Here is a 27,288-nt window from a genome sequence, read left to right as displayed (position 1 = left end):
TAAACCGACCACATGGTTTGTATACTCATGACATACTGAAACCATGGTCACCTTTTGCCGTACATAATGTAAGTAAGTGATGTCATCAGAGAGCGAGGGCCCTATTTTTGTGACGACATAAAGACCAGAGCTGGTTTGGTATTTTCTTGCAATGCCCTTGTGTCTGTGTGGTATTTGGGTGCTCAGTACAGAGTGAACATTGCACAGGGGGAAAAAAAAGGCATAAAAATGTTTGAGGATCATTCAAAAGAGGAAGTGCAAAGAAATTTGTTGGTATTCCGGAAATGCCGCTAAATCCTACATCAGACTTTGACCTGAGAATAGACGTCTCAGAACCATGTCTGTCACTCTGCTGCCAATTTGTTGAGATTGCAAATGGGCTACAATAGCATAATAATGTTCAAAATGTAAATTAACTATTTTAAATAAACACTGTCTAACTTGTAGATGTGTTTTTAAATTGCCATAAAAAATGTATGTTTAATGTGGTTAAAGCAGGGATGTTGGTAAAGCAATCTACATGATTGATTCTCAGTTTCCGTGTGTCTTCACATCGTGCTGCTCTGCTTCATCAAGACAACAATATCATTTCTCAGAGAAGCTGTTTCTTCATTCTTGAGTTATTGTTGTCATGTGCTACTGTGATTAATTCGATGTGATCATACAGCCTTTTTTGCACTTTACGCTGCAACACATACAGGAACCAAAATAGTAGGTCTGTTCACCCAAGACCTACTACAAATTACTGTCTGTCGTTATACTTCACGAAAAAATTAGGACCCTAAGTGGGGAAAGGAATTACTGTACTTTTTAAGAAAATGTTTACCAAAAAAAGAAAACTGTCCTTAACACAGTAATCCTGCCAATTCAAAATGTCAGCTTTTTTTTTTCTTTACAGTTGTCAAGTTTGTGTTAAACATACCCATGTGCACAAGGGGCGGGAATCTTTGGGAATCTCTCGATTCGATTCAGGTTCTTGGTATTTGATTCTTGTATTAAAACTGATTCTCAATTGAATGAATAGAAATTGGGACGCTATTTTTAGCCTCTTACTCCAGTTACTCACTGGAGTTGTTCCCTGTGTGCCAAACCATTCACTGGTGTCCTTAGTCCACTGAAAGGCAATGTGAAATATAACTGGCAGTTACGATAAATGGTCTTGATGAAGGTCACTGTCAGCAGAGAGAAGTGTGTGAGAGTATGCTGCTTTTTTAATTTTAAAAAGTAAGCTGCATTAATTTGAAAGCATCTTAGGCTCTTCTGCCTGCATAAGTATAATGAAACAAAAGTGTAATTTACTAACTGGGTGCCAAAATCCACAGCCAAAAGTACAGCTGAAGCTAATAAGAAAGTTACTGCTCACTATAAAGTAAACTATACTGTTTATCACATAGCAAGTTGTGAATGAGTGAACCTTTCCTTTAAAGGAACTATCAGGATGAGTATCAGAGACTGGTCAATATGATGGACAATAGGAATGTTTTGATTATTTTTTAAAATTTTCAGTCCTATCCACTGTTCCTTTCTTGAACCTACGTTTAAACTCTGTGAGGAGGAGTTTGACATCTTCACCATCCATCTGATGCAACCCTGCGCCAAGGAGGTTTATCTGTTCAGCATCCACTTGATGCAGCCTAGTGTCAAGGAGGTTGACCTCTTTAGCATTCAGCTGATTCAGCCTTACGTCGAGGAAGTTGGCCTTTTCAACATCCAGCTGATTTAGCCCTGTGCCCTTTTGCATCTGGCCTTTGATAATAAAATCCTTTGTCCTCCCACCAGTCTGAAGGCAGTGTCTCTCTCTTGCATCCTCATCATAGGGAATCACACCATCCTGCTAGAAGTTACAGACAAAATAAAACATGCATAGACTGAAAAAAAAAATTCAATATAAAATGTTTTAAGACATGTCTAATCTTAACAGAATTTATGTTAATAATTGGAAATTGAGGTGAGAAAATGACATTTTGAATTTGTAATTAATAGCATTTTCAACACAGACATAGAAGTTTTTAAGTCTGCTTTAGATACATTGTACAATATAGAGAAAGAAATATTATGTAATGAGCCCAATAAAGAGCCCAGCAGCTAAATAGACCTTTATTTTTCTCAGTGTGCATCTTTAAGCTCAATTTCCAGCTCTAATGAAGCAGCGCCATCTTCTTTAACATAGCTGTTTCCTGATACTGATAAGAGATGCTGATGGAGATGGGAGTCAGCAAGATCTTGGGAGTGAGAGAGGTGGAATTAATGGGATGAAATGTGCAGTAAAAATGGATGATCATCGTTCATGATTAAATGTCTCAAATGCATTAGTTCAGCTAATTGAACTTGCATGCATTTGGACTGGAGTTATTCTCATCATGCAGTATATGCCTGATTGGTGGATATTCAGAATAGACATGACTTCTTATGCTTAATCAGTGCCAGATGTTTTCAGTGAAATGTCAAAGCTGTCACTGGCTAACTTGTTAAGATCTATGATGCTGATTTAGCCAGAGATACTGTATCTGTCGTGAGATCTGGCAGTTTCCATACCTTACACTTGTTTTGCGCTCTCTCCTTCTTCTTTTCCTCCAGTTGCTTGAGAATCCAATGCACGTCTGCAACACCAAAGTCGGTACAGATGCGCTCATAGTCTTTCCTGTCAGCATTCATCATGGCGTCCCAGAATCTCTCCTCAGTTTCTTCATCTGCTTTATTTGTTTGGTTTTCTCCTACTCTACTAAAGGTATAATGCAAATATTAAATCAAATTGTACTGACAGCTTGTGGTCAAAAAAGGACCAATGATAAAATACACTCATTTAGAAAAGTCTGGTTAGATATTTCAATATCTTACAATTTAAATATCTCTTTTCTTACCTTCTCCTTAGCAATTTTCTGAAATCTGACGGATCTGTCAAAGCTGAAAACAAAAGATTGATATCTGGTTTATATATATCTTGTGCAGCTATATTGTAGTTGGTTTATATATATCTTATATATTGTAGTTTTCATTTAGATAAGCTTATGATGTAACTGCTCATTGTTAATTAAAAACAGATAAAGAACTTGAATGAGAGGGAGTGATGGAGATTACAATTCCAGTCACAGACTTTACAACTCCCTGACATGCATAATTAAAACAAATATTCATATTCTTGTTTAGAAAAGTATTACATGAATAACTCTTACTCTCAGTCAAACTTAATGTTGCAGTGCAGACAGCTTTGCCATATTCGTTCACAGCATAGCATTTGTATGTATCTGCTTCCAATGCAGACACCTTGTGAATCTAGAAAGACAATTAACATGTGACATGACAAGTCACCAGATGCACAGATTGAATTCACACAATAAATAAAATAATAAGATAAATATTTTAATACATTACTGTGTTTGACCATGCTGTTAAAAACTCAATATGAGCAGTAACTGCTCACAGGATTTTTACTGTATGTGAAATCTTTTAGTCACTCACCTCTAATATGTGCTCCCCAGTTGATTCATCATATTTATTCTGAAATTTCTCCTTGTCTAACATATTTCCTTTAGTCCTTCTCCATGATACTTCCGGCTTTGGATCCCCCTTTACCATGGCCTTAAAAATGGCTAATTTCCCTGAAGGATATTTGGAAATATTACATCTTTATTTTCACATCTATGAATTTTAGTTTGAGCTCATAATTGGAGAGATAGTGCTATGAAATTCAACCAATCAACTTTCCTTTGTTCTTTAACAATTTTCATTTAACATTTTACTGTCATGCATTTTTTTAGTGACTATACAATAGCATTAATCTGTCAGTTTTAGGGCTCTGTTATAATATAAAGAAACTCACCTTCCTGGATGGTTACTGAGGCTGGTTTGCACTGAAAATCTGGGGTGCTTTTTCCCTCTGGCAGGTCTACTACATGCTGCGTGATCATCACTCCAGGAGTCTTAGATCTTCTCCGGATACCAGCTAAACAAAGCCAGCAAAAAAAAACCAAACAAAAAAAATGACCCCAAAACATATCAGTTATTTATGAGCATAGTTAAGTGCCTTTTTAAAAGCTGCATTTTATAGCAAAAGTAAAAAAAACAAGATGAAACAAAATGATTTGAAAAATATATTCAGGCCAAGTGGAGATTTTGGTAGAACTGAACACTTCCTTTTTTCTACCAGCAGATGTCAGGTATGTCAAACGTATTCCCAGTGATGCTTCTTGTGTATTGTTCATTAGTTATCTTAAAGGTTACTTCAGCCAATGACAGTGGCATGTTTGCTTCTAGTTTCACTTTTGAATGATCATCAGGGGGTATAGGTGTTAGCAGTTGTTCCTAGATTAGTTGTGCCTGCAAATTGCTCATTAACGTCGGCTTGGCCAATCATGTTATTGATTAAGACATTGGAGATGAGATTGAACATAAACACCTCCTTGTGATGGTTATGTAGTAAAAGCTAATGCTTGAAAAAGAAAACATGCTTCTGTCCAAATGTGAGGGCTAATTTTCCTGTTGCACACTGTGATTATCTGTTGTTTATTGCTTGTTGTCAACTTAGTAACTTTACATTTTAAGGACCAGTGTGTAGGATTTAGTGGCATCTTGCGGTAAGGTTGCAGATTGCAATCAGCTGAGAGAACAGTAGGAGAACCTACGGTGGCTGCGAAACTCGCAACAATAGCAAAGGCCCTCTCTAGAGCCAGTGTTTGGTTTGTCTGTTCTGGGCTACTGTAGAAACATGGTGGTGCAACATGGCGGGCTCTGCAGAATCGGACCTACTCCCTATGTAGATATAAAGGCCTCATTCTGCCCATAACTGAAACACAGCAATACGAAAAGACACAATGATTCTTATTTTCAGGTGATTATACACTAATTAAAACATACTTATGAATGTTATATTCCATTTCTGCCAATAGATCCCCCTAAATCTTACACACTGGTCCTTTAACTGTGAAATTCAATGCCCGTATCAGTTACTTTAAAATTAAATGAAGGTTATGGGGCAGAAGTTGCTCTCTGCCTTTTGCATACAAAACATGCTGTACAGCAGAAGTGATGAGCAAAAATATAATTTAAAACATAATTTAATGTTACACTCTTAATATTATTTTGTTATTGTGGTTAAGGTTAGACTAAAGCTGGAATTATGCTTCTCTGAAGATGAACATAAGCGTCTCTGTAAACCTATAAAGAGAAGGGTTTTATGGGTAACTGTAGGTGGCAGAGGGGCGAATGTTTACACATTCCAAATCTCAATAATGTGTTGTGCGGACCCGCATGTCAAGCAAGTTGATTACTGGATTCACTTTGTCGGTAGGCGGGTCAGGAATAGAGATGAAAACAAACTTAAACGTCCTACATACAAGTTATAAAAGAAACATCTCCGGGCAACTTCTGTTCAACCTCTCACTACAGAGAGGATACTGATACTGATAGTACACCGTGTACTCGTGTGTAGAGGTACATATATTCAGCACATCGCACACAAAGTTAAAAGAACAGACTACACACTAATTCACTGAAGCGTTTCAAACAGCGTGGCATTAAATCCACTCTGTAATCCTCTGCCTACCTGGTTTACTGCTAAACATTTCCTTATCAGGCTTTGGATGTGCAAAGATGGAGGATCACACAGGAGTAAATGAGAACAACATTAATCCAGGGATTAATGATTATTACGGGACAGAAATAGGAGAATCGTCACCCTGTCAAACATGTAACTTAGGCCGACTGATTTGACAAGGTAATAAATTAATAGTTCAGGTTAACAGAATAAAGACAGGACAAGTAACAAGCAGACACAGCAGTCAATAATACCTAATGTATTATTCAGTATATTCCATTATTAATAATAATGGATTCAGCTCTGCATTATGTTCTTACAGTACAGTAATGCACAGAGACAGCAAAAAACATTTTATGTTTGTCTACAAGACAGTAAAAAAGTTATTTTATTTCACCTGACTTGTTGCCAGACACCTCATTAAAATGTTGAATGTATTGATGAACGAGGGAGAAACCTGGGTGAAAAGAAATAACACTAGATCAGTTACTGTAGAAGGACATGACTGAATGTTATGTCTGTATATAACAATACCAGAAGAGACTTTTTGTTATTGGTTGCTTTTGTGAAATTACAGGTTATATCCTACAAACACTTCCTTATATTTGCAGAAATGCTGATGATTATCCAAGCTAAGTATTTATTTGCCTTTACTTTAACGTATGTGGTAAGTAGAAAGATTGATACATAGATAGACAGCGAGAGAGAGAGAGAGAAAGAGAGAAGTTAGTGAGTGAAAGACTGAAATAAACAGTAGGGGGGGGAAGGCTTGAAGTGAAGACCCAGTCAGGCATAATATGAAAAAGGAAAGCTCATAGAGGCCTGAATAAACTGAAGCACTCAGAGGGTCACAGTAAAGGGCAGTAGGCAGGCAACCTTAATCCAGGGATGTTTTCTTCTCATCCTCAGTTTATCACTGAAGCCTGAGAGAGACGACCTTTAGTCAACTGGCTGTTGAAGTGCCTGTCAGTTGGGGAAACTCCAACTCGCATAGTTCTGATAAAAGTAAATGGAGTGCTGTACATGTGGCTGGAGTGAATATTTTTAGGTGTTTCATTGCCTTTTACAGATGTCATGGGAACTGTAAGACTGCTGGAACACAGATTTTAAGTTGGCTAGGTTTTCAAAGAAGGAAATATTTCTTCAGTTTTTAAATGAAGTAGTTCCGAAGCCTGAGCATTACTCACTTCCCTGATATAACAAATCACTTCATGTTTCAAAGTGTTATAAAGCCACTGTCTTGCTGCACCAGTATGTCAATGTACACAACATGGAGTGCTTTTCTACCATCTGAATTGTTTATTGACTCCAGCGATATGCTTTGGCAGGATTAGTGGCAGCTCATTTTCTACCACTTTTGGTGATGAATATACTTGCACACAGATTAATGTAAATGAGCCAGTAATTCAATTGGTTTCCTCATGTCAAAGACTGATGTACAGTTTCATTACAGATAATCACTGCTAAATAGTGTGTGTCTCCATTACAAAACATGTTGTCAATGTTGTGCCAATTTTGTTCAAAATATTCACTTGCTTCACTTGCTTTGAATCTTAATAACATGGCTTGTAGCAAAGATTTACTGTTACAGCAGTTTGTATAATCCTTCTTCCCAAAACTCGCACCCATTAGAGGCATTGGGAGAAATTATACAATACACAAAAAGAAAGAAAGAAGAAAAAAAGCTTGCTTATCTAAAATTATTCAGTATTTTTAATATTCAGAACAGCTTGTCAATGGCATAAATGTTTTGCAAAATAACAATAATGCGTTATTGTCAAAACTTCTTGCTGACATTGTTTGCTTCAGTCTGCAGCAGCACAACTTTATGTTGCAATAAATGGACACTGAGCTGCTTTACTGTTGCTTAAATCCGTAAAATGGAACAGAAATAAACAGAAAAAAAGAGGAAGAAGGAAGAGGAAGAAGGAATAGCAGAACTGTACTTAGTCTAGAGGGACCTGTGTTCTTCGCCCTTTTCCACATTTTGGCAAGAGTTAACTGACAAATCAGCGACCTGAAAAGAGAAAATGAACATCAACATTAGTACAAATGATGAGGCAAGACATCAGTGTTTCTTTGCATTATCATCTTTATGCATTTATATTCTCCCTGCTTTGTAGTCTTTTTTGCAAAGACAAATGTAACATAATAAAGAAAAGGCTAGTATTACAACACAATATTCTACAAAGAAGTAATATGGTGATATATGGAAGTTTGTTTTACTTCATTTAAAACTAGAAAGAACAATTAAAAAGAAACAGACAGTTAGTTCTGTTTCTAGTTTGGTTCAGTTTTTCGGTTCCACAAAACCTCACGCAGCCACTAATCAATTTTTTTTTTTTACAGCCTTTAGGCTGCTGAACCTTGCAGTGACAATACCCTGTTTACATTTTACATGTACTTGCACCAGTAGACAGAATCTTATCTTAAGTAGAGGAAAGAGAGACAGACATAGACAGAGAATGTGTATATTTAGCTTTGTGTGTTGCCTTCAGTTTTTTACATGTGACTACCACAAACACCATGTAGACAACCAGTTACATAGGATTTAAAGTATTTATTGGCATCATGTTTACTAGTGTTGTAACGGAACATAGTTGATCTGTGATTTGTACGGATTACCCCCCACGGTTCGGCACGCATGTGAACCTCGGATTAACTGCAAAATTTAATGTCTCATTGGAGACAAAGTAAACAAGCTGCTGTAAGTACAAGTCATGGACAGACAGCGTGTCGCTTACAGGGATTTTGAAGAGCAATAACCAAACCAGTATCTAGTGGGTCCTAAGTGACAACTGCAAGTATGTTTACATGCTGTTTAATGTGCTGCAGCTGAGCAACTAATTAGCTATGTTGCTGCTAACTGACATTAACTGTGCATTTTTCCCCGGTGAATGTTTGTTTGGTGGCTCGTTCAACAAGCTAAGCTGCAGGACAAGACACACGTCTTGTTCATGTAAGTCATCAAGTTTTGATAACGGGGACACATGCTATTGTTTCATTCACTACCATGTTTAAAGGAGGAAGGTATCATGCCTCACATTGCACTTTAATTTAACAATTGAGTATTGAATATTTTATATATTTTAAGATTTTATTTAAACATTGTTCATCTTGAATGATGTTTTCATTTAAGACCATGGGCAAAAGTTCTTTGCTTTAAGTGTTTTACAGAATAAAAGGAAAGCAAAGTTATATGTGTCTCGCCCCTTTTTTGCTGATTCGAAAAATGATCCGATCCATGACTCAAACCCATGACACGAGCTGAACCGTGAATTTTGTGATCCGTTGCTCCCCTAATGTTGACAGTCACTAAAATGTCAAGACTGATGCATGAACCCATGTCAATGTCAGAGGGGATTGCTTTGAAGCTTCCATGTGGCACAAGGTCAAAAGGTCAATCAACATTCATTGTTTCACAATCTGACTCGAAGCTTGTCTGTTCCACTGGACATTACATCCACTGGGTATTACATGTAGTGTATGCGCACGTAGGGATACAAAAGTTTTGATTCAACCATTTACTGCAACGCAAAAGCTTACGAGTTTTGTTGAAATATTTTTTATGCTCTGAAGTTAGCATTAGATGCTTTTACCAGTTTATTCAGTAAAAGGATGGTAGAGTTTACTTATGTAACACAAAGTATTAAGTAAAGATGTTTTTTTTAAGGAAAGATTGTGCAATATCATATTCAGGACCAATCTGAGGACTCACAAACATTAAGACTGGGATCATTGAGAGGCCAAGTCTTGCAAAGCTCCCAAGCTATAGTTAGCTGTACCCCTGTAATGACTTCATATGGTTACAGGAAGTCTGACTACAGACTGTTGTTGCTCTCAGATCTCCATTCTCAGAAGTCAGATGCTCTAGTTTGATGCTCTCATTACACCAATATAGAGCTGCCACTCTCAATTATTTTCATTATTAATTAATGCTGCTGATTATTTTATTAATTGTTTCATTTATAAAGTTTCAGGTGCCCATCAGAGTTTCCTACAGCCCGAGGTGATGTCGTCAGATGCCTTATTTTGTCCGACCAACAGTCCAAAACCCAAAGATAATCAGTTTACAATAAATGATGGAGAAAAACGGCAAATCCTTACAGTTAAGAGCTTGAACCATTAATCGTTTGAAATGACAATAGCTGCTGATGAAATTTGGGTCGTTTCAGTTCTACATCAATGTATTCAAAGTAGACTGGTGATAAAGAAAACGGTGAATTGAGAAATAGAGAAAGAGTGCAAGGGAGTGAGATACAGAGAAAGCAATTTTATCTTTATTATAGCTGAATGTTTCATTACTCTGTTCATATTCAAAGTTACAATGATATTTTTTTCATATATCACCATGCGTACAGTACAGAACAAAGAGTGAAAATTAATTCTTTTATTTGGTCTTCCTTTTAAGAAGAAACATCTGATTCTTCTCTAGAGCAACCCTTAGTTGTTCTACTTCTATCATTTCATAAACTGTAATCCACCTGGATATCATAAAAGCAGAGAAAGCTGACCCATGGTCAGGATGTACCCTTGGTCACATATAGACACAAACAAACAGATGAAGAGTGGTTTACCTGTCTACAGCTCTGTCCTCAATCCCACTGAGACTCTGAGACTGGTTTACAGATGTGGTATAAACTTGCTGCCTCCTGGGTTTTACTGGATATTAAATCCTTTGGGAAACACGTTTTGATTTTTCTGCCTGCAAGCTTGTGCCTGGACAGTGACTGTCAAGGAGAGGCTTCTTCTGTTTAGGCAGATGGATGCTCAAAGCGGGTGGGTTATTATTAAGGGGGAATGGGGGTGCGGGTGGCGGTGGGGGCATTGGATGAGGTAAGGAGGGATGAATAGCCTGAGGGAGAGAGAAGGGCTACCAATGACAACTTAGTGGTGAAGTTTGTGTCTCACTGCAGTAATTACTGATGACAGTCTACTCATCTTCCACAGAACAGTTGCTGACAAGAAAATGATTGGTGAGTTCATCTTGTTTGTGTGGTATCTGACTCTTACAGATACTACATAACACATAGCATGCACGTATAACTGTCGGTTCCAGTTAAGTAGAGTGTTAATAGCAAAAAATGCAGGCAAATAGATTTCTTTCAACTGTTATTATTTTAAAATATTCAGATTAGAGTTTGAGCTGTCACCCCAGGCTGTGATTTCAAACGTGTAACATTAAGAGCTGCTTATTATTTGGAATAATAAACTATTGTAATTTGATAGTGACCTTGGGTGGCGGCTGTCAGGTAACTTGGTACAGACAAGCACTGTGAAGCTTATAAAGTAATCTGGTTGGAACTTCAAGGTGGTATGATGTTGAAACAAATTTGCAGTTGGATTCTGAATTGAACCTCAGCCTTGCGAGTGAAGATCACATGTTGTAAACAAGGCATTTATCCCCTTGTATGTAGTCCTCTTCTTATATTACGACATATTACATAATCAAGGTTATGGCATTTATGTGGTATAAGCTCTTCTCGTCATGGCTTTGAGGCAGTTGTGACATTGGAAAGGGAAGATCAAATGAAGAACAAGGCATTAATGATCTCAAGGTCAAGTACCAGAGTGTCTATTACATTCATCACACAACAATTCAAATGGTGTATGTGTTCTGCCTGTAGAGTGTGTGATGAGCACCACTTGTAATGTGTAACTATAAAACAGTATTGACAAAAAGCACTCACTGCAGCAGGTGATAAACAGCAATGGCTGCCTTTAACACATTTTGTTTTTGCAGTTGCTGATCTAATTTCCTTATGTGAGGTAACTATATTTAATTCCTGTTATGTTCTCTCCATGGAAACATGTTTGTGTTTTTGCCACATTAGCAGCATGGCTCTAGAAATGGCAAAGCTGTTTGGTCTGTCAGTCTGTTGGTCCATTGGTTCATCTCTTTGATCTAGTGGGACTACTGCTGAATGGACTGAAATTAAGTAAGATACACACGCATCCATCCACAACAAAAAGCTAAATGTTATATGCTTTTAGCATTACACTCAGCATAAACATGTTATCATCCTGATATTGGCTTTCAGCTCAAAACACAGCTGATCCAAACATCTGAAAGTGACAGTACAGCTTAGATTGATGGAGAGAAGTCTGACAATTCAGTCTGATCTCCTAAAATGGCCATTGCACGGAGGATAAACCCATTTGATTTGACTAACAACACGGGATTTCGTCTGGTGCCATCCCATTCCATCCACCAATTTGATTTCTGATGTTATCGCCTCACAGGCCACTTGCATGTCTGTAAGTGTTGTTTAAAATATCAGAATCCCGACCCCCACACTTTAGCATTATTCAAACAAAAATGAACATAATGAAAAAATAAATATTAGTTAAACCAAATTTTAAATGTGATAAGTTAAACATACTTCACCACTAACAGAAGCACATCCTGTCCCACAACAGCATTCTGATTTTGAATTGAACAAAGCATACGTGACAGTCACACCAAATTGGTTTCAGTGAAATGGCACACCATGGACACTGCTTGTGGATTGAAGAATAGATTGAAATACTCGCTTCTGACTCAGTGGTTGTGTCTGTCTCCACAAGACAGCCATAGAATCTACTAGCACAAGGTCCGAATGGTGCCAGTGTCCTGTCATGCTTGTCCTTCCACGTGCGGTACCTCTAATGCATCTGAATAGGGCCTGAGCCCACATAAACCAGCTGGATTAGGAATTAAACCCCTTCAGCCTACCCTCCTTATATTGATTAAATGTCATGCTGCATAGCTTTCATTCCAGTCATGGGGAACCACAGAGTACAGCCGCTGAGGTGCTAACTAGACAGCCTGGCCTGCCTCTCTGTTGTGTAGATTGCTCTTCTGAGGGAAACCTCAACAGCACATCAGCTGAGGCCTTGTCACTCAGTCTTCAACAAGGAGTGAAGATATTCTTAATTGGCTTTCACTAAGGTGCACTGGCAATGAATCCAGGCCACTAATAGTCAGAAATAACTTATCAGGCTTTTTGAGCACTGGTACCTGTAGTATATTTGACAGAGAAAGGTTATGATTTAGAGAAATACATTGTAAAGAATGGCTTGTTGGCGAAATTTCTGCAGTTTACCAGTTTAACAAGAGTAGTACAACACTAGAGGTACAGAGGAGAAATATATATCAGTTGTGCCCTTAAAACAAATTCAATGCATACAGCTTAAAGTTTTCTATCGAGTACGGATGTCTTGATATGAATCTTGATATTCCACAAAAACTTAAACACTTATGAACTCAGTCTCTTAAAAAGAAGCCTTAAGTAGGGCATCCCCGCCTCTCTGCCACCACAAGCTCTGTCCATGATTTCTACTTGATTCTTTTGATTTTGCTTTTTTGAATATATTCAAGTAATGTTTGCAGTGTTTTGTTTTGTGTATTGACATTCAAATTTACTGTGCATATACTAGTCACATAAACAAAATCATCTTTCACATAAAACACAACTATTCTCCAAAATTACCCCATTAAGATAGCTAGAGCATACAGTTCCTCCAAAAACCAAGATTAATGCCTACAGGAAGGATAGAAAATAAAATAAAAGTAAGAGAAAAGAAAATTTACTGATTCTGAACCCCATCCTGACATGCATACTTCACAGTATGTATGTAACTAATGAGAGATAAGTACAAATTCATGCCTTCCAGTGTTTTGAGGAATAGTAACAGAGGCTTGGTCGTCTAGCTTCAATGGATGAGTAATGTGTAGTACATCACTAGAGTTACAGACGAGAAATCCATACCAGTTGTGCCCTTAAAACAAATTCCATGCAAACAGCTCAAAGTTTTCTGTCAAGTATGGATGTCTTGATACGAATCTTCTTGTTCCAAAAAAACTTATGAACTCAGTCTCTTTCAGCATTTACAACTTTTTAAAACTAAAACTGCTAAAACTGGATATAATGAAGGGCATTCATCTTAATTAAAGAAACCATTTCTTTGTTCTTGAGTACATTCTCAAAATTGACTGAGATAACAGTTTGCAGGGAAAAAGTTGTGAAAAGAGGCATCACCAAATCTAAGAAAACACTGGGTTTCTTCCAAGGCCAAAGGAATGAATGCTGACTTACTCCATTTGATTTTATGCTCTGTAAATATACTAAATATACTAAAAACTAAATACGCGTAGGAGGGAAAGTGGACAGCCTTGTTAATACTGTATAGAGACAGTTGGATTAAAGTATAAAGTTTAAAAAAAAAACAAGATTGTATAACCTATCGAAAGCCTTTTTAGCATCTGAACATATTATTGTTGCTGGTCAAAGGTTCTCATATTACCTGTAGAGTCTATGGATTTGATAAAGACAGTTTGGTCATTATGGATATGGAGTGATTATAAAAAGCAAGGCACCAGAACTGTGGCCATTAGCTATATGCCACTATTCAATAGACTTATGTGCCTGTAGCTGGAATATTTGGCAGGTTATTCATTTTAGATCTAAAGACATTAATTAAATATTGATATTGGGTGAAAAAGGACTTCCTTAATAGATTTGTGCACCATGTCTTATAGTAAGTAACCAAATTGCCGCCGGAAAGCAATATACTTTTCTGTATATCAGAATTCTGTCCAGGCAGAAAATGTTCCCCTTTTTATATTTAATAGAGCGTTATGAAGCTCTGATACTTCTAACAAGAATTTAGGTAAAACAGCTTAGATAGAAAACCTACTACATTTACATCAGGGTTATCCAGGGTTATGAGTAAAGTTTTTGCTAGAATGACTTTGAGGGCATTAAAAAAAAAAAAAACAACTTTTATTGTCTCCATTTTGGTCTGACCTCTTTGTCTCCATCGTGGTCTGACTGTCTGGGATTTTGATTAGAGGGCTTTGAGGTTTTGATATTTGCTTTCTGATTGTTTAATTTAATTTCTAAGGCACGCAGATTGCTTGGCTGGGTGCTATTATAATAACAATCAAGTGATTCTGAGGACAGAGTCTGACATTATTTCTTGCTCTTAAGAAATAAAAATTTTAATGAGTTTATTGATGGTGTAGTTTACGTCTACATATTCTCAGAGCTCTAAAATTAGGCTGCCTCACCACTGTTTCAGTAAACAGATGCTATCACAGCTTCCTGACACTTCATTGTGTTTTAGATTCAATATGGTATCACCTTTTCATCATTGCTATACAGAGCATGCCTGCTCAAGGAGCTATGATTGCTTTGATATATCAGGTGCTTCTCATATGGCCATCGCAACGCTGATGGACCACCGATGCTTATAAATCACATTGAACTCATGGCAGAATGTGTAGAAGACAGCAATGACGGTGCGGTGATTGTGACATTCACATCTCTTGTATTGCCATCTCCCACAAGATAGGATTGCCAGATGCATGTGCTATTGCCATTTTTATGTGTTTGCTAAGAAATGCGGTTGGTGAAATGTGTACCACGTATTCTGAGTCTCTCAATTCTGGGCTCCAGACCAAACAGCCCAGGCATCTTTGCTCAGTAATGAAAAGCTATTTTAGATGAGATTATTAACAACAGAAAAGGATGAATGTTGGTGGGGCTTAGTATAGAGTTATGATAAGATAATGCATCAGTTATTAGACTCAGTGTGTCTTCAGTGTTATAATAATATATTGGGACACTCAAAAATAAATTTTATAACACAATTGTTAAACCGATGAATTTCCATTGATGATAATCTGATTGGATTTACCATGCGTCATACTGAGATAAAATTCCTTCTTTGACTCTGTAGACACATTGCATCAAAATATAGTCCCACAGAATACAAAAGTGATGTAAGAAACAGTCGTGTGTTTCAGTTTTCCCTGGGGCTCAACCATCCATAGTCTGACAGGGATTTGCCCTTCTCTGAAAGCACTACTTTCAAGATTTTAGTGCAAGATGTAGTGCTGTATGATTACTGCACACTGATTCAGTCAAAATTACTCTATTGTTACTACTACTACTGTTCTATTGTTGTCAGTCTAGACAAACACATATCTGTAAGCTGTTGGTTGAGTTGCTGTTACATCACTTTGATGAAATCATTAACAACACTTCAGTCAGACTTCTGCACTCAACATGTCACACTTCTGCAACGCAGCTTTAAATATCCACCCTTCTGAATTAGTAATTAGCACTAGATCATATGCATTCCTTCTCAATGTTATACACAACTGTAGCTAAATACTAAATAGCTGAATATGCTGTCATTAAAATTGCATAAGTTTGTTTTAATGTTTACATTAACTTATCAACTTGTCTGTCATTTTGTAAAGCACTTTGGATTTCACTAACTTGTATGAGGTGCTATACAAATAAAATTTGATTTTGTTTTAGCACACAAATACACACAAAATAAAATAGAATTGTATTTGTCTGTATTCAACACAGTGAAAAAAGATATTTAGAGGACTCATTTAACTTTCAAGATCTTCTCAATGAAATAAATCAGACAAGAGAGGGAAAATGACTAAAGAGTCTCTGTCCACCGGCAAAAAAAGAGGAAGAAAAAAAGGCCCTGTATCTCTTTGAGATAGGGCCCTTCCCTGCCGTGAATTGCATTCTAAATCCTCATCACATCTTCCTGGTGGCCCATCTCCATCCTCATTACTCACAGCTCCAAAGGCTCCAAGCCTGATTAATTCCCCTCACCGACAAATAATCTGTGTGCCTTAAACACTCAGACGCTGGCACTCTGATTGTTGCCTGTACGCTCCCCGGTACAGCTACATTTGAATCATGTACTTAAGAGCTGACCAATCACAACAAAGCTGTACATACCTAAGAGCTTATACTGAGGCTGAATGGCATTCAATGCTATTCCCCTCTGCAAAAATATTAGGATTTTTAAAGGTGGCCTTGGTCTTTGTCCAGCTAGGATAAACACCATGCCGCAGTGATATCAAAGAGCTGGGGATTGACATAAACATGGCACAGTCCTCAACATCAGATACAATACAGAGCATGTAGTCTCATCACAGTTAAATCTGGATTGTGACAAATCACCACACAGTTTTTTTCCCCGCACTTTATTAATAAGCATCTATAGCTGTCTCTGCACATATTACAGTCTACAAGTAGAACAGGCAACAATAATAACTTATGTGTCAATTACACTAAATATGATATAGCCTAGCTCAAGCTGACAAAGGTAAATGCTCACTGAGACAGAACAAAGCTAACTAGGGCATGTACCGTATTAAGATCAGAAATATTTGTTTTGATATATTAAAGACATGTTTTGTTTTCATATCAAGCAAGGAAAAGTGTTTGGTTGCTTTTCGACTCATACTTCAGGTGATTAGACTCGTTTGCATTAAAAATCAATTTGGTCCTCTATTCCAATGGGTTCCACAAGATGGTAGTAGATTTCCTTCATTTGCAGTTATGGTGTATAACATGTAAATGTACCCTTTCTGTTACTTTTTATATGATGAAATTTGGAAGAATCTTCCCTGTCTTTAATGTTTTATGGTGTAGTTATCAAGTAATGTAGGACAGGTCCATATATTTGTGACATAAGGTTTTTGATCAATGTGTAGGAATAAAACATTTTTTTCTTTCTCCACTGGGTTCATAGAAATTTACTTCACCAGGTGAAACTAGAAATAAATTGAACTGGACCCGAGCAGAAAATGGAGGTTGTAAAAAGGAAGAAGACATATAATTACATTATATTTAATCCTGATTTAATTCAGTAATTTTCGTCTTTGAATTCCAGGCTGTTTTCCATCCACTGAATGGCTTTTTCATTTTGCTTGATATGAGAACGGCACTAAATGATGATAGGGCAAGGCTATCTCTGTGTGATAATTGAAAAAGGCTCTTTGGAGAAATGTGAGACTGTTATTCGTTAATTGTGACCCAGCAACTGTATGCAGCCTTGAAACAACCTTAAAACCACCTCTGACACACAGTATTATCACATACAACAGTTTTTATTAACTAATCCATATTACTTATTGCTGAGATTTTATCAGCACTCACTTCTGTTCCATTTTAGCTCTCCTACAATAATCAAATGATGTTTTTAAAAAAAAGTATCTGCTTCGTGGTCTTCTGGCTTTCCTTTTGAATCATCTTTTAATTTTTTAGGTTTTATCCTCACTGGTTTTCTACCAATTCATCAACAACAACAAATTCTTCAATTTTCTGTGTTCCTTCTGTACATCTTAAACCAGTTTCAACTAGGGCCTCAACTAACGATTATTTTCATTATCCAGTAATCTGTTGATTATATTCTACCTTAACCGATTAGTTTGGTCCATAAAATGTCAGAAAATGCTGAAAAACGTCAATCATGGTTTCCCTAAACCCAAGATAACATCCCCAGATGTCTTGCTTTGTCCACAACTCAACGATATTGAGTTTACTGTCATAGAAGACTAAAGAAACCAGAAAATGTTCACATTCGAGAAGCTGGAATTAGAGAATTTGGACTTGAAGTGATTAATCGATTATCAAAATAGATGGTGATTCATTTAATAGGTGGTAACTATGGATTAATTAGATTAATCATTGCAGCTCTAGTTTCAACAAATAACATAATTACCTGAATACATTTCTTAAACTGACTTAGATTTTTAGGGTCAGTAAATCCAACAGTAACAGCAAGCTAACCACATACTTTACTGTATATTGAAAAGATGGTACTGTAAATAGTTATACCTGAAAGAAAATATAATCATATTTCTCAAAAATTGTGTCTCCATGGGGGGAGCATTTATTTGAAAGTATGTGTCTGTGTCCCATAATACAATTTAATGAGGTTCCAAGACAACTGGCCCTCATTGGCTCACTCAAAACATTGGTGTTGCTTGTTGGAAAAACAAACAAACATACATGCACAGCATTGCTCCTCAGGAACAATCCCTGTCACTGTCTTGTCAATGTCTTTCTGAAAGAGTAGGCTCAAAACTTGGCATCAAAAATCAAGATCAACATTCTCTCCTATTCTCAGCAGTCAGCAACTACAGCCACGGAGAGGTGCTTGCCCCTTGTGTTAATTTTTAAAGCTCCGTCTGCCTCCTGTCCCTGGTGTTGTACGTGACATCTGCACTGCATCATGACCACCAGCACTGACCCACAGTGGTCAACATAATTAGCATAATGCAAATCCAAATTGATGTAAATTTTCTTTTCTGTGTAAACAGCTTGTGACATGGAAGAACAAACATTTTTTTTTAATTTTTTTTTTACCACAGTTTTTTTTTTTACTACAGAGACTGTAAAATCATAATCCATGTTGGCCATTATGACAGGTTTATGCAGTGGATTACAAATATTCTAAAATCTCTGAAAAACAAGTTTACCCAGTAATGCAGTTTGATAAATAACATAAACAAGATACAATATTCAGACAGAAAAAAGTGAATTGCATTTTAAAAATGTTAACATTAGAGAACATAATTTAAAATAATAAATTGTTAAGGTCATTTTTTAAGCAAAAATGCCCATAAGTCTCTGATATTTTGTTGTTTTCTTAGCATTTGATGATTGTAAACTGAATATCATAAAGATAAAGTTAAAAAGTCTCTCTGCATCTCACATCCTGCACTCTTCATTTATTTGTCAATTTATCATTTTCTTTATCATCTGTATACTTTGAGTACATTAATGTAGAGCTGAAAAGATTAGTCAATTAATCAACAGAAAATGAATCAGCAACTTTTGACATATTGAACGATTGATTGATGGTTCAAGTAACTTTTCAAGCAAAATACTAAAAATGTGGTGTTTCCAGCCCCTCAAATGGAAGGATTTTCTGCTTTTCTCTGTTTCATATCATTGTAAGCTGAATACCTTTTGAGTTTTGGACTGTTGATTGGACAAAACAAGACATTTGAAGATTTCACCTTGGGCTCTGGAAAATTGTGATGGGCATTTTTCAATATTTTTTAACAAAACCATGAATTGAAAAAAGAAATTGCAGAGGAAATTCTCAACAAATTTATCAGTAGTAAAAAGCCCTAGACCTAGTTAATATCAACATCTCTTCGAGGCTCAGTGTCACAGACACACTATTTTCAAACTCATTCTGAAGGCTTGTACTTATAAAGAATGCCTCTAAGTATTACCTTGACACTAGGGGAAAAAATAACGCAATCAGTGTTTTATATGTTTCAAAAGTTAAACAACAGTGACAATAACAGTGACACTGAAACTACTTTTGGGTCGTAACTTATGAAACACCACAAAGTCTCCAGTTTTCCGTGGTGACTGACAAGGGAGCCAGAGCTGCTGGCAAAAGCAGTATATACACGAACATGATCTGGCTGATACTAGCCAGAGGAGCAGGTTATTACTGGTAATCCACTCAGAGGAACAGTCAGAGCTATCTACAGTATGTGGTTCAAGGGCAATCTGTATTTATGGCTCAACCACAATCTGGTGATCCCACCAGTTTCTTGTTGTGTCCGTCTTGTCAATCATCTTGAAAGAAAGTCAATCCAGTGAAAGACTTGCTGTTTTTTAAGAAGACAAATATAACAGTATTTTCTCTTTTTCAGTTATATGTCTTTGAGGCCATTCCTTTATGCCAGAGGGTGTTCTTAGGTTAATGAAAACAATTAAGGTGCCTTATTTATTTATCACAAGCTCATCACAGATAGAGGCTATGAACTTTAAATGATGATTAAATGCAGCCAACTAAATAGATGAATAATAAGGAGATATAGAGTAGCAAGAAAATAGCCATTCACATGCCTCTTGTGATTAAATAAGGGCATTATTTGTATTTATTTAGGCCTACTAATCAACTGAAGGCAAAATACAGGATTATTGCAAATATCCTTCTCAAAAAAGAAACAGCAGAGTTTAATTTTTTTTTAATGGCTCTGAATGAACTTGCACGGCAGTTTAAGTTATGATCAAACTGGTGAGATTGTTGCCGGTAATGTCTGGTGTCTGTGGCTCCTTATCTCTCAGCAAATCCGGGTCCATCAACCAACAGAACACGCTTCAGTGAGACCATGATACTTAACCATCCACTTAACAAGATGGCACAGCAGCAGCAATTTAGGAAAAAAAGGGTCGAGAGTGCCTACCTATCAGTCTTTGAACTACTGCTTAACTGCACTGCTGCAGAAGACCCACTTAATACAGAAGATGGCAGATAAGCCATCTGTAATTCTGAGGCCATAACTTGAACATCTAAAAGCTCTGCTATTAGATGGTTATATGTCATAGCTGTAGCAATATGCATTGTATTAATTTTCACATCAAAATTCTCGGCAAGAATTTTTTAAAAATTAGCCTCTCTAGTGCATCTTCTGTAGATGTGCAATAAGATTACAAAAGATAAAATCACCCTCTGTGCATTCAGGTCTTCTGCATCATTGTTAAACCAAATTTTAATGTCATTTTAATGGAAAAGGAAGGAAAGTGAACGGGGAAATGGAACCCCCATCCCCACCAACTATGTGCTTTAGAGACCGCATTTGAAATGTCCAAGTAAAGGTCATAATGTAGTAATGAAGGTGATTGCAAATTGATTTTTTCAAATCAATTTCTTCACCTATCACCCAAGAGAGCTACAGCTGCCCTGCCATTATATTCTGTGAACGCGTTGCAATTTCTGTTTCTACCACAGAATCATTTAACTTGACAATGACTTTAGAGGCATGGCACCCAATTCAACTCTTCTCATGATGTCAATCATCACAAATGTAGGTTAGATTGAAAAAAAATAAAGCTGACACAGGCACACCTCTCAAGACAACCTGACATCCATATTCTCTTCAGTCATCTTTTTCTTGTCTGCCAAAATCCCAAATGAGTGAACCGTGAATCTGTCAAGAAAAAAACGGTTTCACCGGTGCTATTACCACCTTTCCCCTGCTCATCTGTTCCTGTCGCGGGTCACAAGGACTGGACCGATCTAACACTTTCTAATCAAGCTCTCACCCTTTATCATCTCCAACTGACAGCTTTAAGTAGCCATAAATAAGCGCGGGCCCAGCTCCTCATTTGTCATGTGAGGCCCTGCTTGCTGTATATCTCCCCCTTTAGAGACCATAGCTCTTCTTTACAGCTCCTGCCTTAAGTAGGCAATGCTGGGGAATGACGGCAACAAATAATCCTGTGATAATAATGGGCCTTTGCTCCTCAATGATGATGAAAGAAACCCCTCATAAAAATACCTTTTTAAGCTTCCGTTTTATTAAAAACAGGACCTCCATTAGTATCACAGAATTTATTTTGTGGTGGTACCGCTGTGGGGAAAAAAGACATAATTACATTTAATGTGTCACCGTGTTCTTTAATGGAGAATTTTTTATTTTTTTTTGGTGATCAATTGTTTGTTGAGATGATGCAAAACAAAACTGTAGATCACCAAGCACATAGGGAACTCCAGTCTGGGAAAAGGAGTTGGTCAGCAGGAATGGAAAAAAGTGAGAAAATAAATAAATAAATAACTATAAATAAATGAAGGATGCAAAAAGGGAAAAGAATGAAATAAAAAGTCAATGTAAATACAGAAATTAACAAAATCCCTAGACACAGAGCAGCATACAATAGTAAATCCACAGTAACGAACAACCATAACGAAGACAGAGACAACAAACATACACACATAAACATACATATACATGTACATGGTCAATGGTGCTAAATAGAAAAGGTTATTTGAAAGGAAATGAGATCAAGACAAGGCTAAAGGTTGGGTTTAGTTAAGCCCCTGGATAATTTCGATAGCTTTAGACCAGTTGATCACAGTATGAGCTCTAGCCCTGTTAATTCTGGCAGGGGACCCTTCAAGTAAATAAACATCTGAAAAAAAGTTAGTCAGGTTCTCTTCATGACAATAGTGGGTTCAAACCAGTTCTTAATAATGGTTTTCTTAGCAGCAGTTGAGGCAGCTAATATTACCCACTAATGATAACAATATATTTGGATTGTACCCAATAAGATTAAGAGCAGGGCAGCTGGGAAGGTCTTTATCAATGACAGTGCCAACAATCCTATTGATATATTCCTACAAAGGTTTGATAGTAGAACATCTGTAAGTGGTCTCCGCTAGCAGAGCCAGGACATTTAGTACATAAGTCACTGTCAACCAGTTTTAATCTAATCTATGCTCCGGCATAAAGTAAAATTTGTGCACAAACTTTTAGTGAATTTTCTGATGAGTGAGATGTTTAGATGAGGAAAAAATGATGTTCCAGACTGTTGGACAATTCCAATCAAGGCTGAAAATCTTTTTCCCAACTCTGTTATTGGGAGTGGTTTGGTGTCCCAGTTTAGTCTAGGTAGCAGTTACTGCTACCACAGGTTGTTAGGGTAGGAGTACATCCCAAAGTTAGCTTCCTTGCCCTCACCTGGCCCCTCGCACCAACCCACCTTCCTGCCATCATCTGTTTCTTACCTCCAGTCTACTCTGCCAGCCATCCCAACCCAACTCTTGAGTGTTGTATTTTCCCCTATGCTCATTCCCCCTTCAAATGGCAGTTGAAAAGGAGTGTACTTTCCAGATTCTAACAATAATACGAAAACACAGAGGCTTCATGTATTACACCTTGAGGCTTGATTTAAAACAACTAGCTCCTTTAAATGGAGATCAAATAACCGAATCATTCTACAATTCTATTGAAAACTCAGAAGGGACATTCATTACTGTAAGTGCAACAAAACCCTCACGAGTGGAAAGCCAATACGTACTTTATTAAACCACCTGTTCAACAAGTATAAACATGTAGAAAAGTGATAATTTAAACTGTCTTGCCTGAAGTGTCCCATCCACTGCTTGTATGTTTCACATCTGCAGCGCATCACAACGGAAGCTGTCTATATGTAGCCTGTTTATCTGAGTTTGCCACGTATCTTAACATTTGGCAAATTCTTGTAAATTGAGTTACTGGCTGAGACAAACCAGTAGCTTCTCTCTCTATACCAGCGGTACCTGCAGGCAGTGAATCACATAAGCAGCAGAGGACAGGATGAAAGACAGCCTGCGCAGAGAGCACGCTGTACAGTGCCACAAACAGGTTGTCATAAGGAAAAGGAAAAAACTATGAAATCAGGAGATTAACGGGAGTAATTGCCAATCGGGAGCACAGTGGGAGAAAGGGTTAAAAATAGGGAGACTCTCGCGTAGATTGGGAGTCTTGGCAAGTATGCTTCATGCGAGGCTGAGTCTCAATATCCGTTAATATCATTAAGTCAAAATGTCCGTTTCAATATCCGTCCGTGTGTGAGTTTGTGGGACATAATATGAGTCTACTTGCAAGTAAGAGATGAGGAGGAGAACTGTTTGTGGGGGGGGGGGATGTATGTATGTGTGAGTTGTGAAAGTGTACGTAAATGCTTGCATAAGAGCATGTGAGGACATTTGAGAGAATGTGTGCATACATATCTTGAGGTACACCAGATGATGGAAGGGAAGAGAAGGAGAAGCCTTCAGGATGAGGAGAAGCAGATCCGTGAATTTCCAAGCTTCATCAAGAGAATCAAACAGGAGGGTTTCTTTATTGTGGGAGACCATCAACTTGGAGTTCTGTACTCCCTTTCTTTGTAGTTCTTTCACGATAGTAGCAAAAGCCATTCTGTGTTTTCAGGTGTGTTAGGGATAATCAGCAAACAGCAGCAGCTTATAACTCCCATAGGTGAGAGATGAGCCAGCAGCTTGGAAAGCATCCAGTATGGTCTTCCTGTCGGTGTAATACAGTAGTCTGAATATGACCAGTCTAGGTTTGTTGTCACCAGAGGACTTGGAGAAAATCCTGTGCGCCCGTAGGGAGCCATATAGGGAGTTGGTGCTGGAGAAAACCAATTGTGTTGCTACTCTCCTCTCCTTCAGGGAGGAAGATTAATCTAAGATTAGATCTGCGTGTATAATCCCCCTTTTCAGCAGTCTGGTCCTCTATGTTTTGGATCTTCTCTTTGTTTAGCTGAGTGACCTCACACTGTGCACGCAGGTCAGACTGGGTGATATCGGTTCTTTTTGAGAGTGATGTGAGCGAATCAGATAGACCAAGGGACTTGTTCTTTGGAGATGGTAACCTTTAAACTGCTCATCTCTGTTTGGACTGTGGTGACAGCAACCTCCATGGCACTTACATCTTGCCAGATTTCAATCACAGTTCTTTAAGTCAATAATAGTTTAGGAGATATTGGTCAGATGAGAGCTTACAGAGATATCCTCAGGAGCAGCAAGTGCTTTACATACTGGCAGCAGTGTGTGTTTGCTGGGTGTTGTGCAATATTGGCATCTGGAACTGATGGCTCCATCAAGTCATAGGTTTGTTTGGTAGAGTTATCCATTAGTCCCAGTGTAGGTTTAGAGATTTCAGTTATAATGGCAACACCAGTAATTCTAAGAGCTACACACTCAGTGACCTGGAAAAGGTTCTTTCTGCATAGTTGCTGAGAAATTTCTTATGAGCACAAATTCTATTCTCATTACTTTTCTGGTTTCAAGGTTTCATACAATATAGGTAAATGCTGTGTTATCACACACCACGTACCGTGCCATCCCAACTTCAAAAACCCAGCAGCTATTGAATAAGAAATTAATTTGTTTAAAATTTAGTTCCCTACCATAAATGGATGACATGGCTCATTCAATGCTCCATAGTTTGCACTACATGTTGCATTATAATCCTTGTATGTTCAGGGTCAAGACATGTTACACATCATCAGTTAGGAAGTCTGAGATTAACTGTACCTCATAGTCATTCATCTTGAGAAATGTGTCATACAAAGCTCACTAATTTGTTTTCTTGAAATGTCCATTCTTAGATGTTATAGGCAAAATCGCAGATAAGAATTATATTGACTATTTAGCTACACTCTCATTCATCATCCTGCATAAGGTATGCAGACACTGTGATGAATCGCTGTTGTGAACTATGTGAACAGGTAAATGTAAGCTTCATACCAAGTGGCTGGCTGAAGCAGACCCCTGACTGATGATTTTTATACTACAAGTAGCTGAATTATTAAGTTATAAAGTCTTTAATGATACTGGTATTTGTATCTCACTAACACAGTCAGATAACACACTCATGTTTAGAGTCTTTAAAATGACCTGATTGTCAGAAGCATGTTTATATATTCCTACGTAGTAAAAATTGTCAAAATGACAAAGATGTGTGCAAAATTGTTTTAATGATGACAATTTCTGGTTTGCTATCATAGAATACCATTCCATAGTGGCAATTCTGTCATCATGAAATACCTCTTTATAATAAGCAAGTATGGCCAAGAAATACAGTCTGAATCAGGGGTGAATTTTCACTGGGTTAAAATGTCCAAATTGGATGGATTCATGTGTGCTTATTAGTGACAAGCAAATTTAACAATCATGTCCAAGAACAATGGGGAATAGTACAGACAAGACCTGGACAGCCAGCTTTAGGTTTTTTACTGCAAAGCATCAGCACTGTGTCTCTTTGGTGGCTGATAGAGTTCTTGATCAATATCAATTACTCAGTGACTGCTGGCAGTGGTAGATTGAATGTGCTCTAGATGTTACGTACTATATTGTATAAGTGTGGCTAGAGCTGCCACAGTTACTGCATTACCACGTCATGCCCACTGAGTGAGTGGTTCAAGTGATGGGACATTAGTTATTCTCGCAGGCTTGACATAAAGTCTATAGTAACTTTAAGTTTTTAACCATTTTAGAAATAGCTGCATCTTAGGCATGGCTATTTAACACATGATTAAAATAAATCTTCAAGAATAACACAGTGAAGCTAAGCTTTTGGTTGAGGTCGCAATTTCTTGTTGTCAGCAGAAATTGCTGAAAGTCAGACATAATTTACTAGACTGTTCATGTCAGGTAAAAGTGAGTTGTTGGTTTTTTTGGTCATCTATTTTTAATTGCTTGCCAGGACATAATACTAGCCTATATACAGTACAGTACTTGCATCATGTCTTTGTAGAGATGACATTTCCTCACATTTTTCTGCCATAGCTATCAGAAATGTAAACATGTTAGTAGAAAAGCAAGGAAAAAGAGAGGAAAAATTAAGAAAAATGTCACTTAATTCATAACCAACCTGAGAGCTTTCACAATCCCACACTTTCTTTCAATCCTCATTGCCTGCAAGTCTGCAGAAATTGTGCCCAATTGTGCCCAACAGTGTCCACGCTGCTCCTGCATAATCCCCAGGAATACAGTTATTGCACAACTGTTATGTTATGTTATGTTATGTTATGTTATGCTCATACAACATACTTGATCTATGGGTTAATTGTACAGTTTAGCATAAGCACCAAATTTAAACATCATGGTGGACAGGCCTCCCATTTTTTTTGTTCATGTTGGAGGGTACCTTTTTAAACCCACAAAGTTCAGATAAACGTGCATACATCTTGAAATAACATTTAAAAAATCATTTCACCACTTATGATGATCAGTGAGGCAGAATGAAAAGTGATGTGAGATTAAGTTAAGGCAACAGTTGAAGCAGTAAATAGGATTACAGTGATGTCTGTTGCCTGCATATGAATGTTTACGTAGTAAATAGCCTTTCTGCTGTAAATTCAACAGCAACACACACACACACACACACATGTTGCTTTTGCAGAATCTTGAGGACATTGCATTTACTTCCCATCAGTATGTCTACATCTAATCAAGTAACCAGGTCATTGTTGGCTTAACAGAGGAAAGAGAAACCAGGTTAACAAAGCTAGACTTCTCCTGGAGAAGCCTGATTTCTTGGTTTTGTGTTTAAGGAGTAATGGATCATCATGATACACTGTATAATTTTATAAAAACTGTGATATATGTAGTAAGAACCTTTTATAAACCTGAAATAGCTAACTTTAGTG

General features: G+C 37.3%; 1 protein-coding gene across 1 annotated transcript in view; it reads right to left on the bottom strand.

The window, feature by feature from the left end:
* LOC137185275 (immunoglobulin-like and fibronectin type III domain-containing protein 1) overlaps window positions 1-24,049 on the bottom strand; it is a 37,286-nt gene extending 13,237 nt beyond the window's left edge. The window contains exons 1-9 of the mRNA XM_067593622.1: window positions 23,857-24,049; window positions 5,931-5,990; window positions 3,821-3,943; window positions 3,460-3,599; window positions 3,174-3,273; window positions 2,862-2,904; window positions 2,536-2,722; window positions 1,537-1,834; window positions 1,067-1,172 (exon numbers count right to left, since the gene is read on the bottom strand). Of these exons, the coding sequence (XP_067449723.1) occupies window positions 1,067-1,172; window positions 1,537-1,834; window positions 2,536-2,722; window positions 2,862-2,904; window positions 3,174-3,273; window positions 3,460-3,599; window positions 3,821-3,943; window positions 5,931-5,990; window positions 23,857-24,049 (1,250 nt within the window). The remainder of the gene's footprint in view (window positions 1-1,066; window positions 1,173-1,536; window positions 1,835-2,535; window positions 2,723-2,861; window positions 2,905-3,173; window positions 3,274-3,459; window positions 3,600-3,820; window positions 3,944-5,930; window positions 5,991-23,856) is intronic.
* Between the last annotated feature and the right edge of the window lie 3,239 nt (window positions 24,050-27,288).

The sequence above is a fragment of the Thunnus thynnus genome, chromosome 6 (assembly GCF_963924715.1).
Source record: "Thunnus thynnus chromosome 6, fThuThy2.1, whole genome shotgun sequence".
Classification (NCBI taxonomy): domain Eukaryota; kingdom Metazoa; phylum Chordata; class Actinopteri; order Scombriformes; family Scombridae; genus Thunnus; species Thunnus thynnus.
Note: the sequence above shows the minus strand (reverse complement) of the source record. Positions and strands in the feature narration are given on the sequence as shown.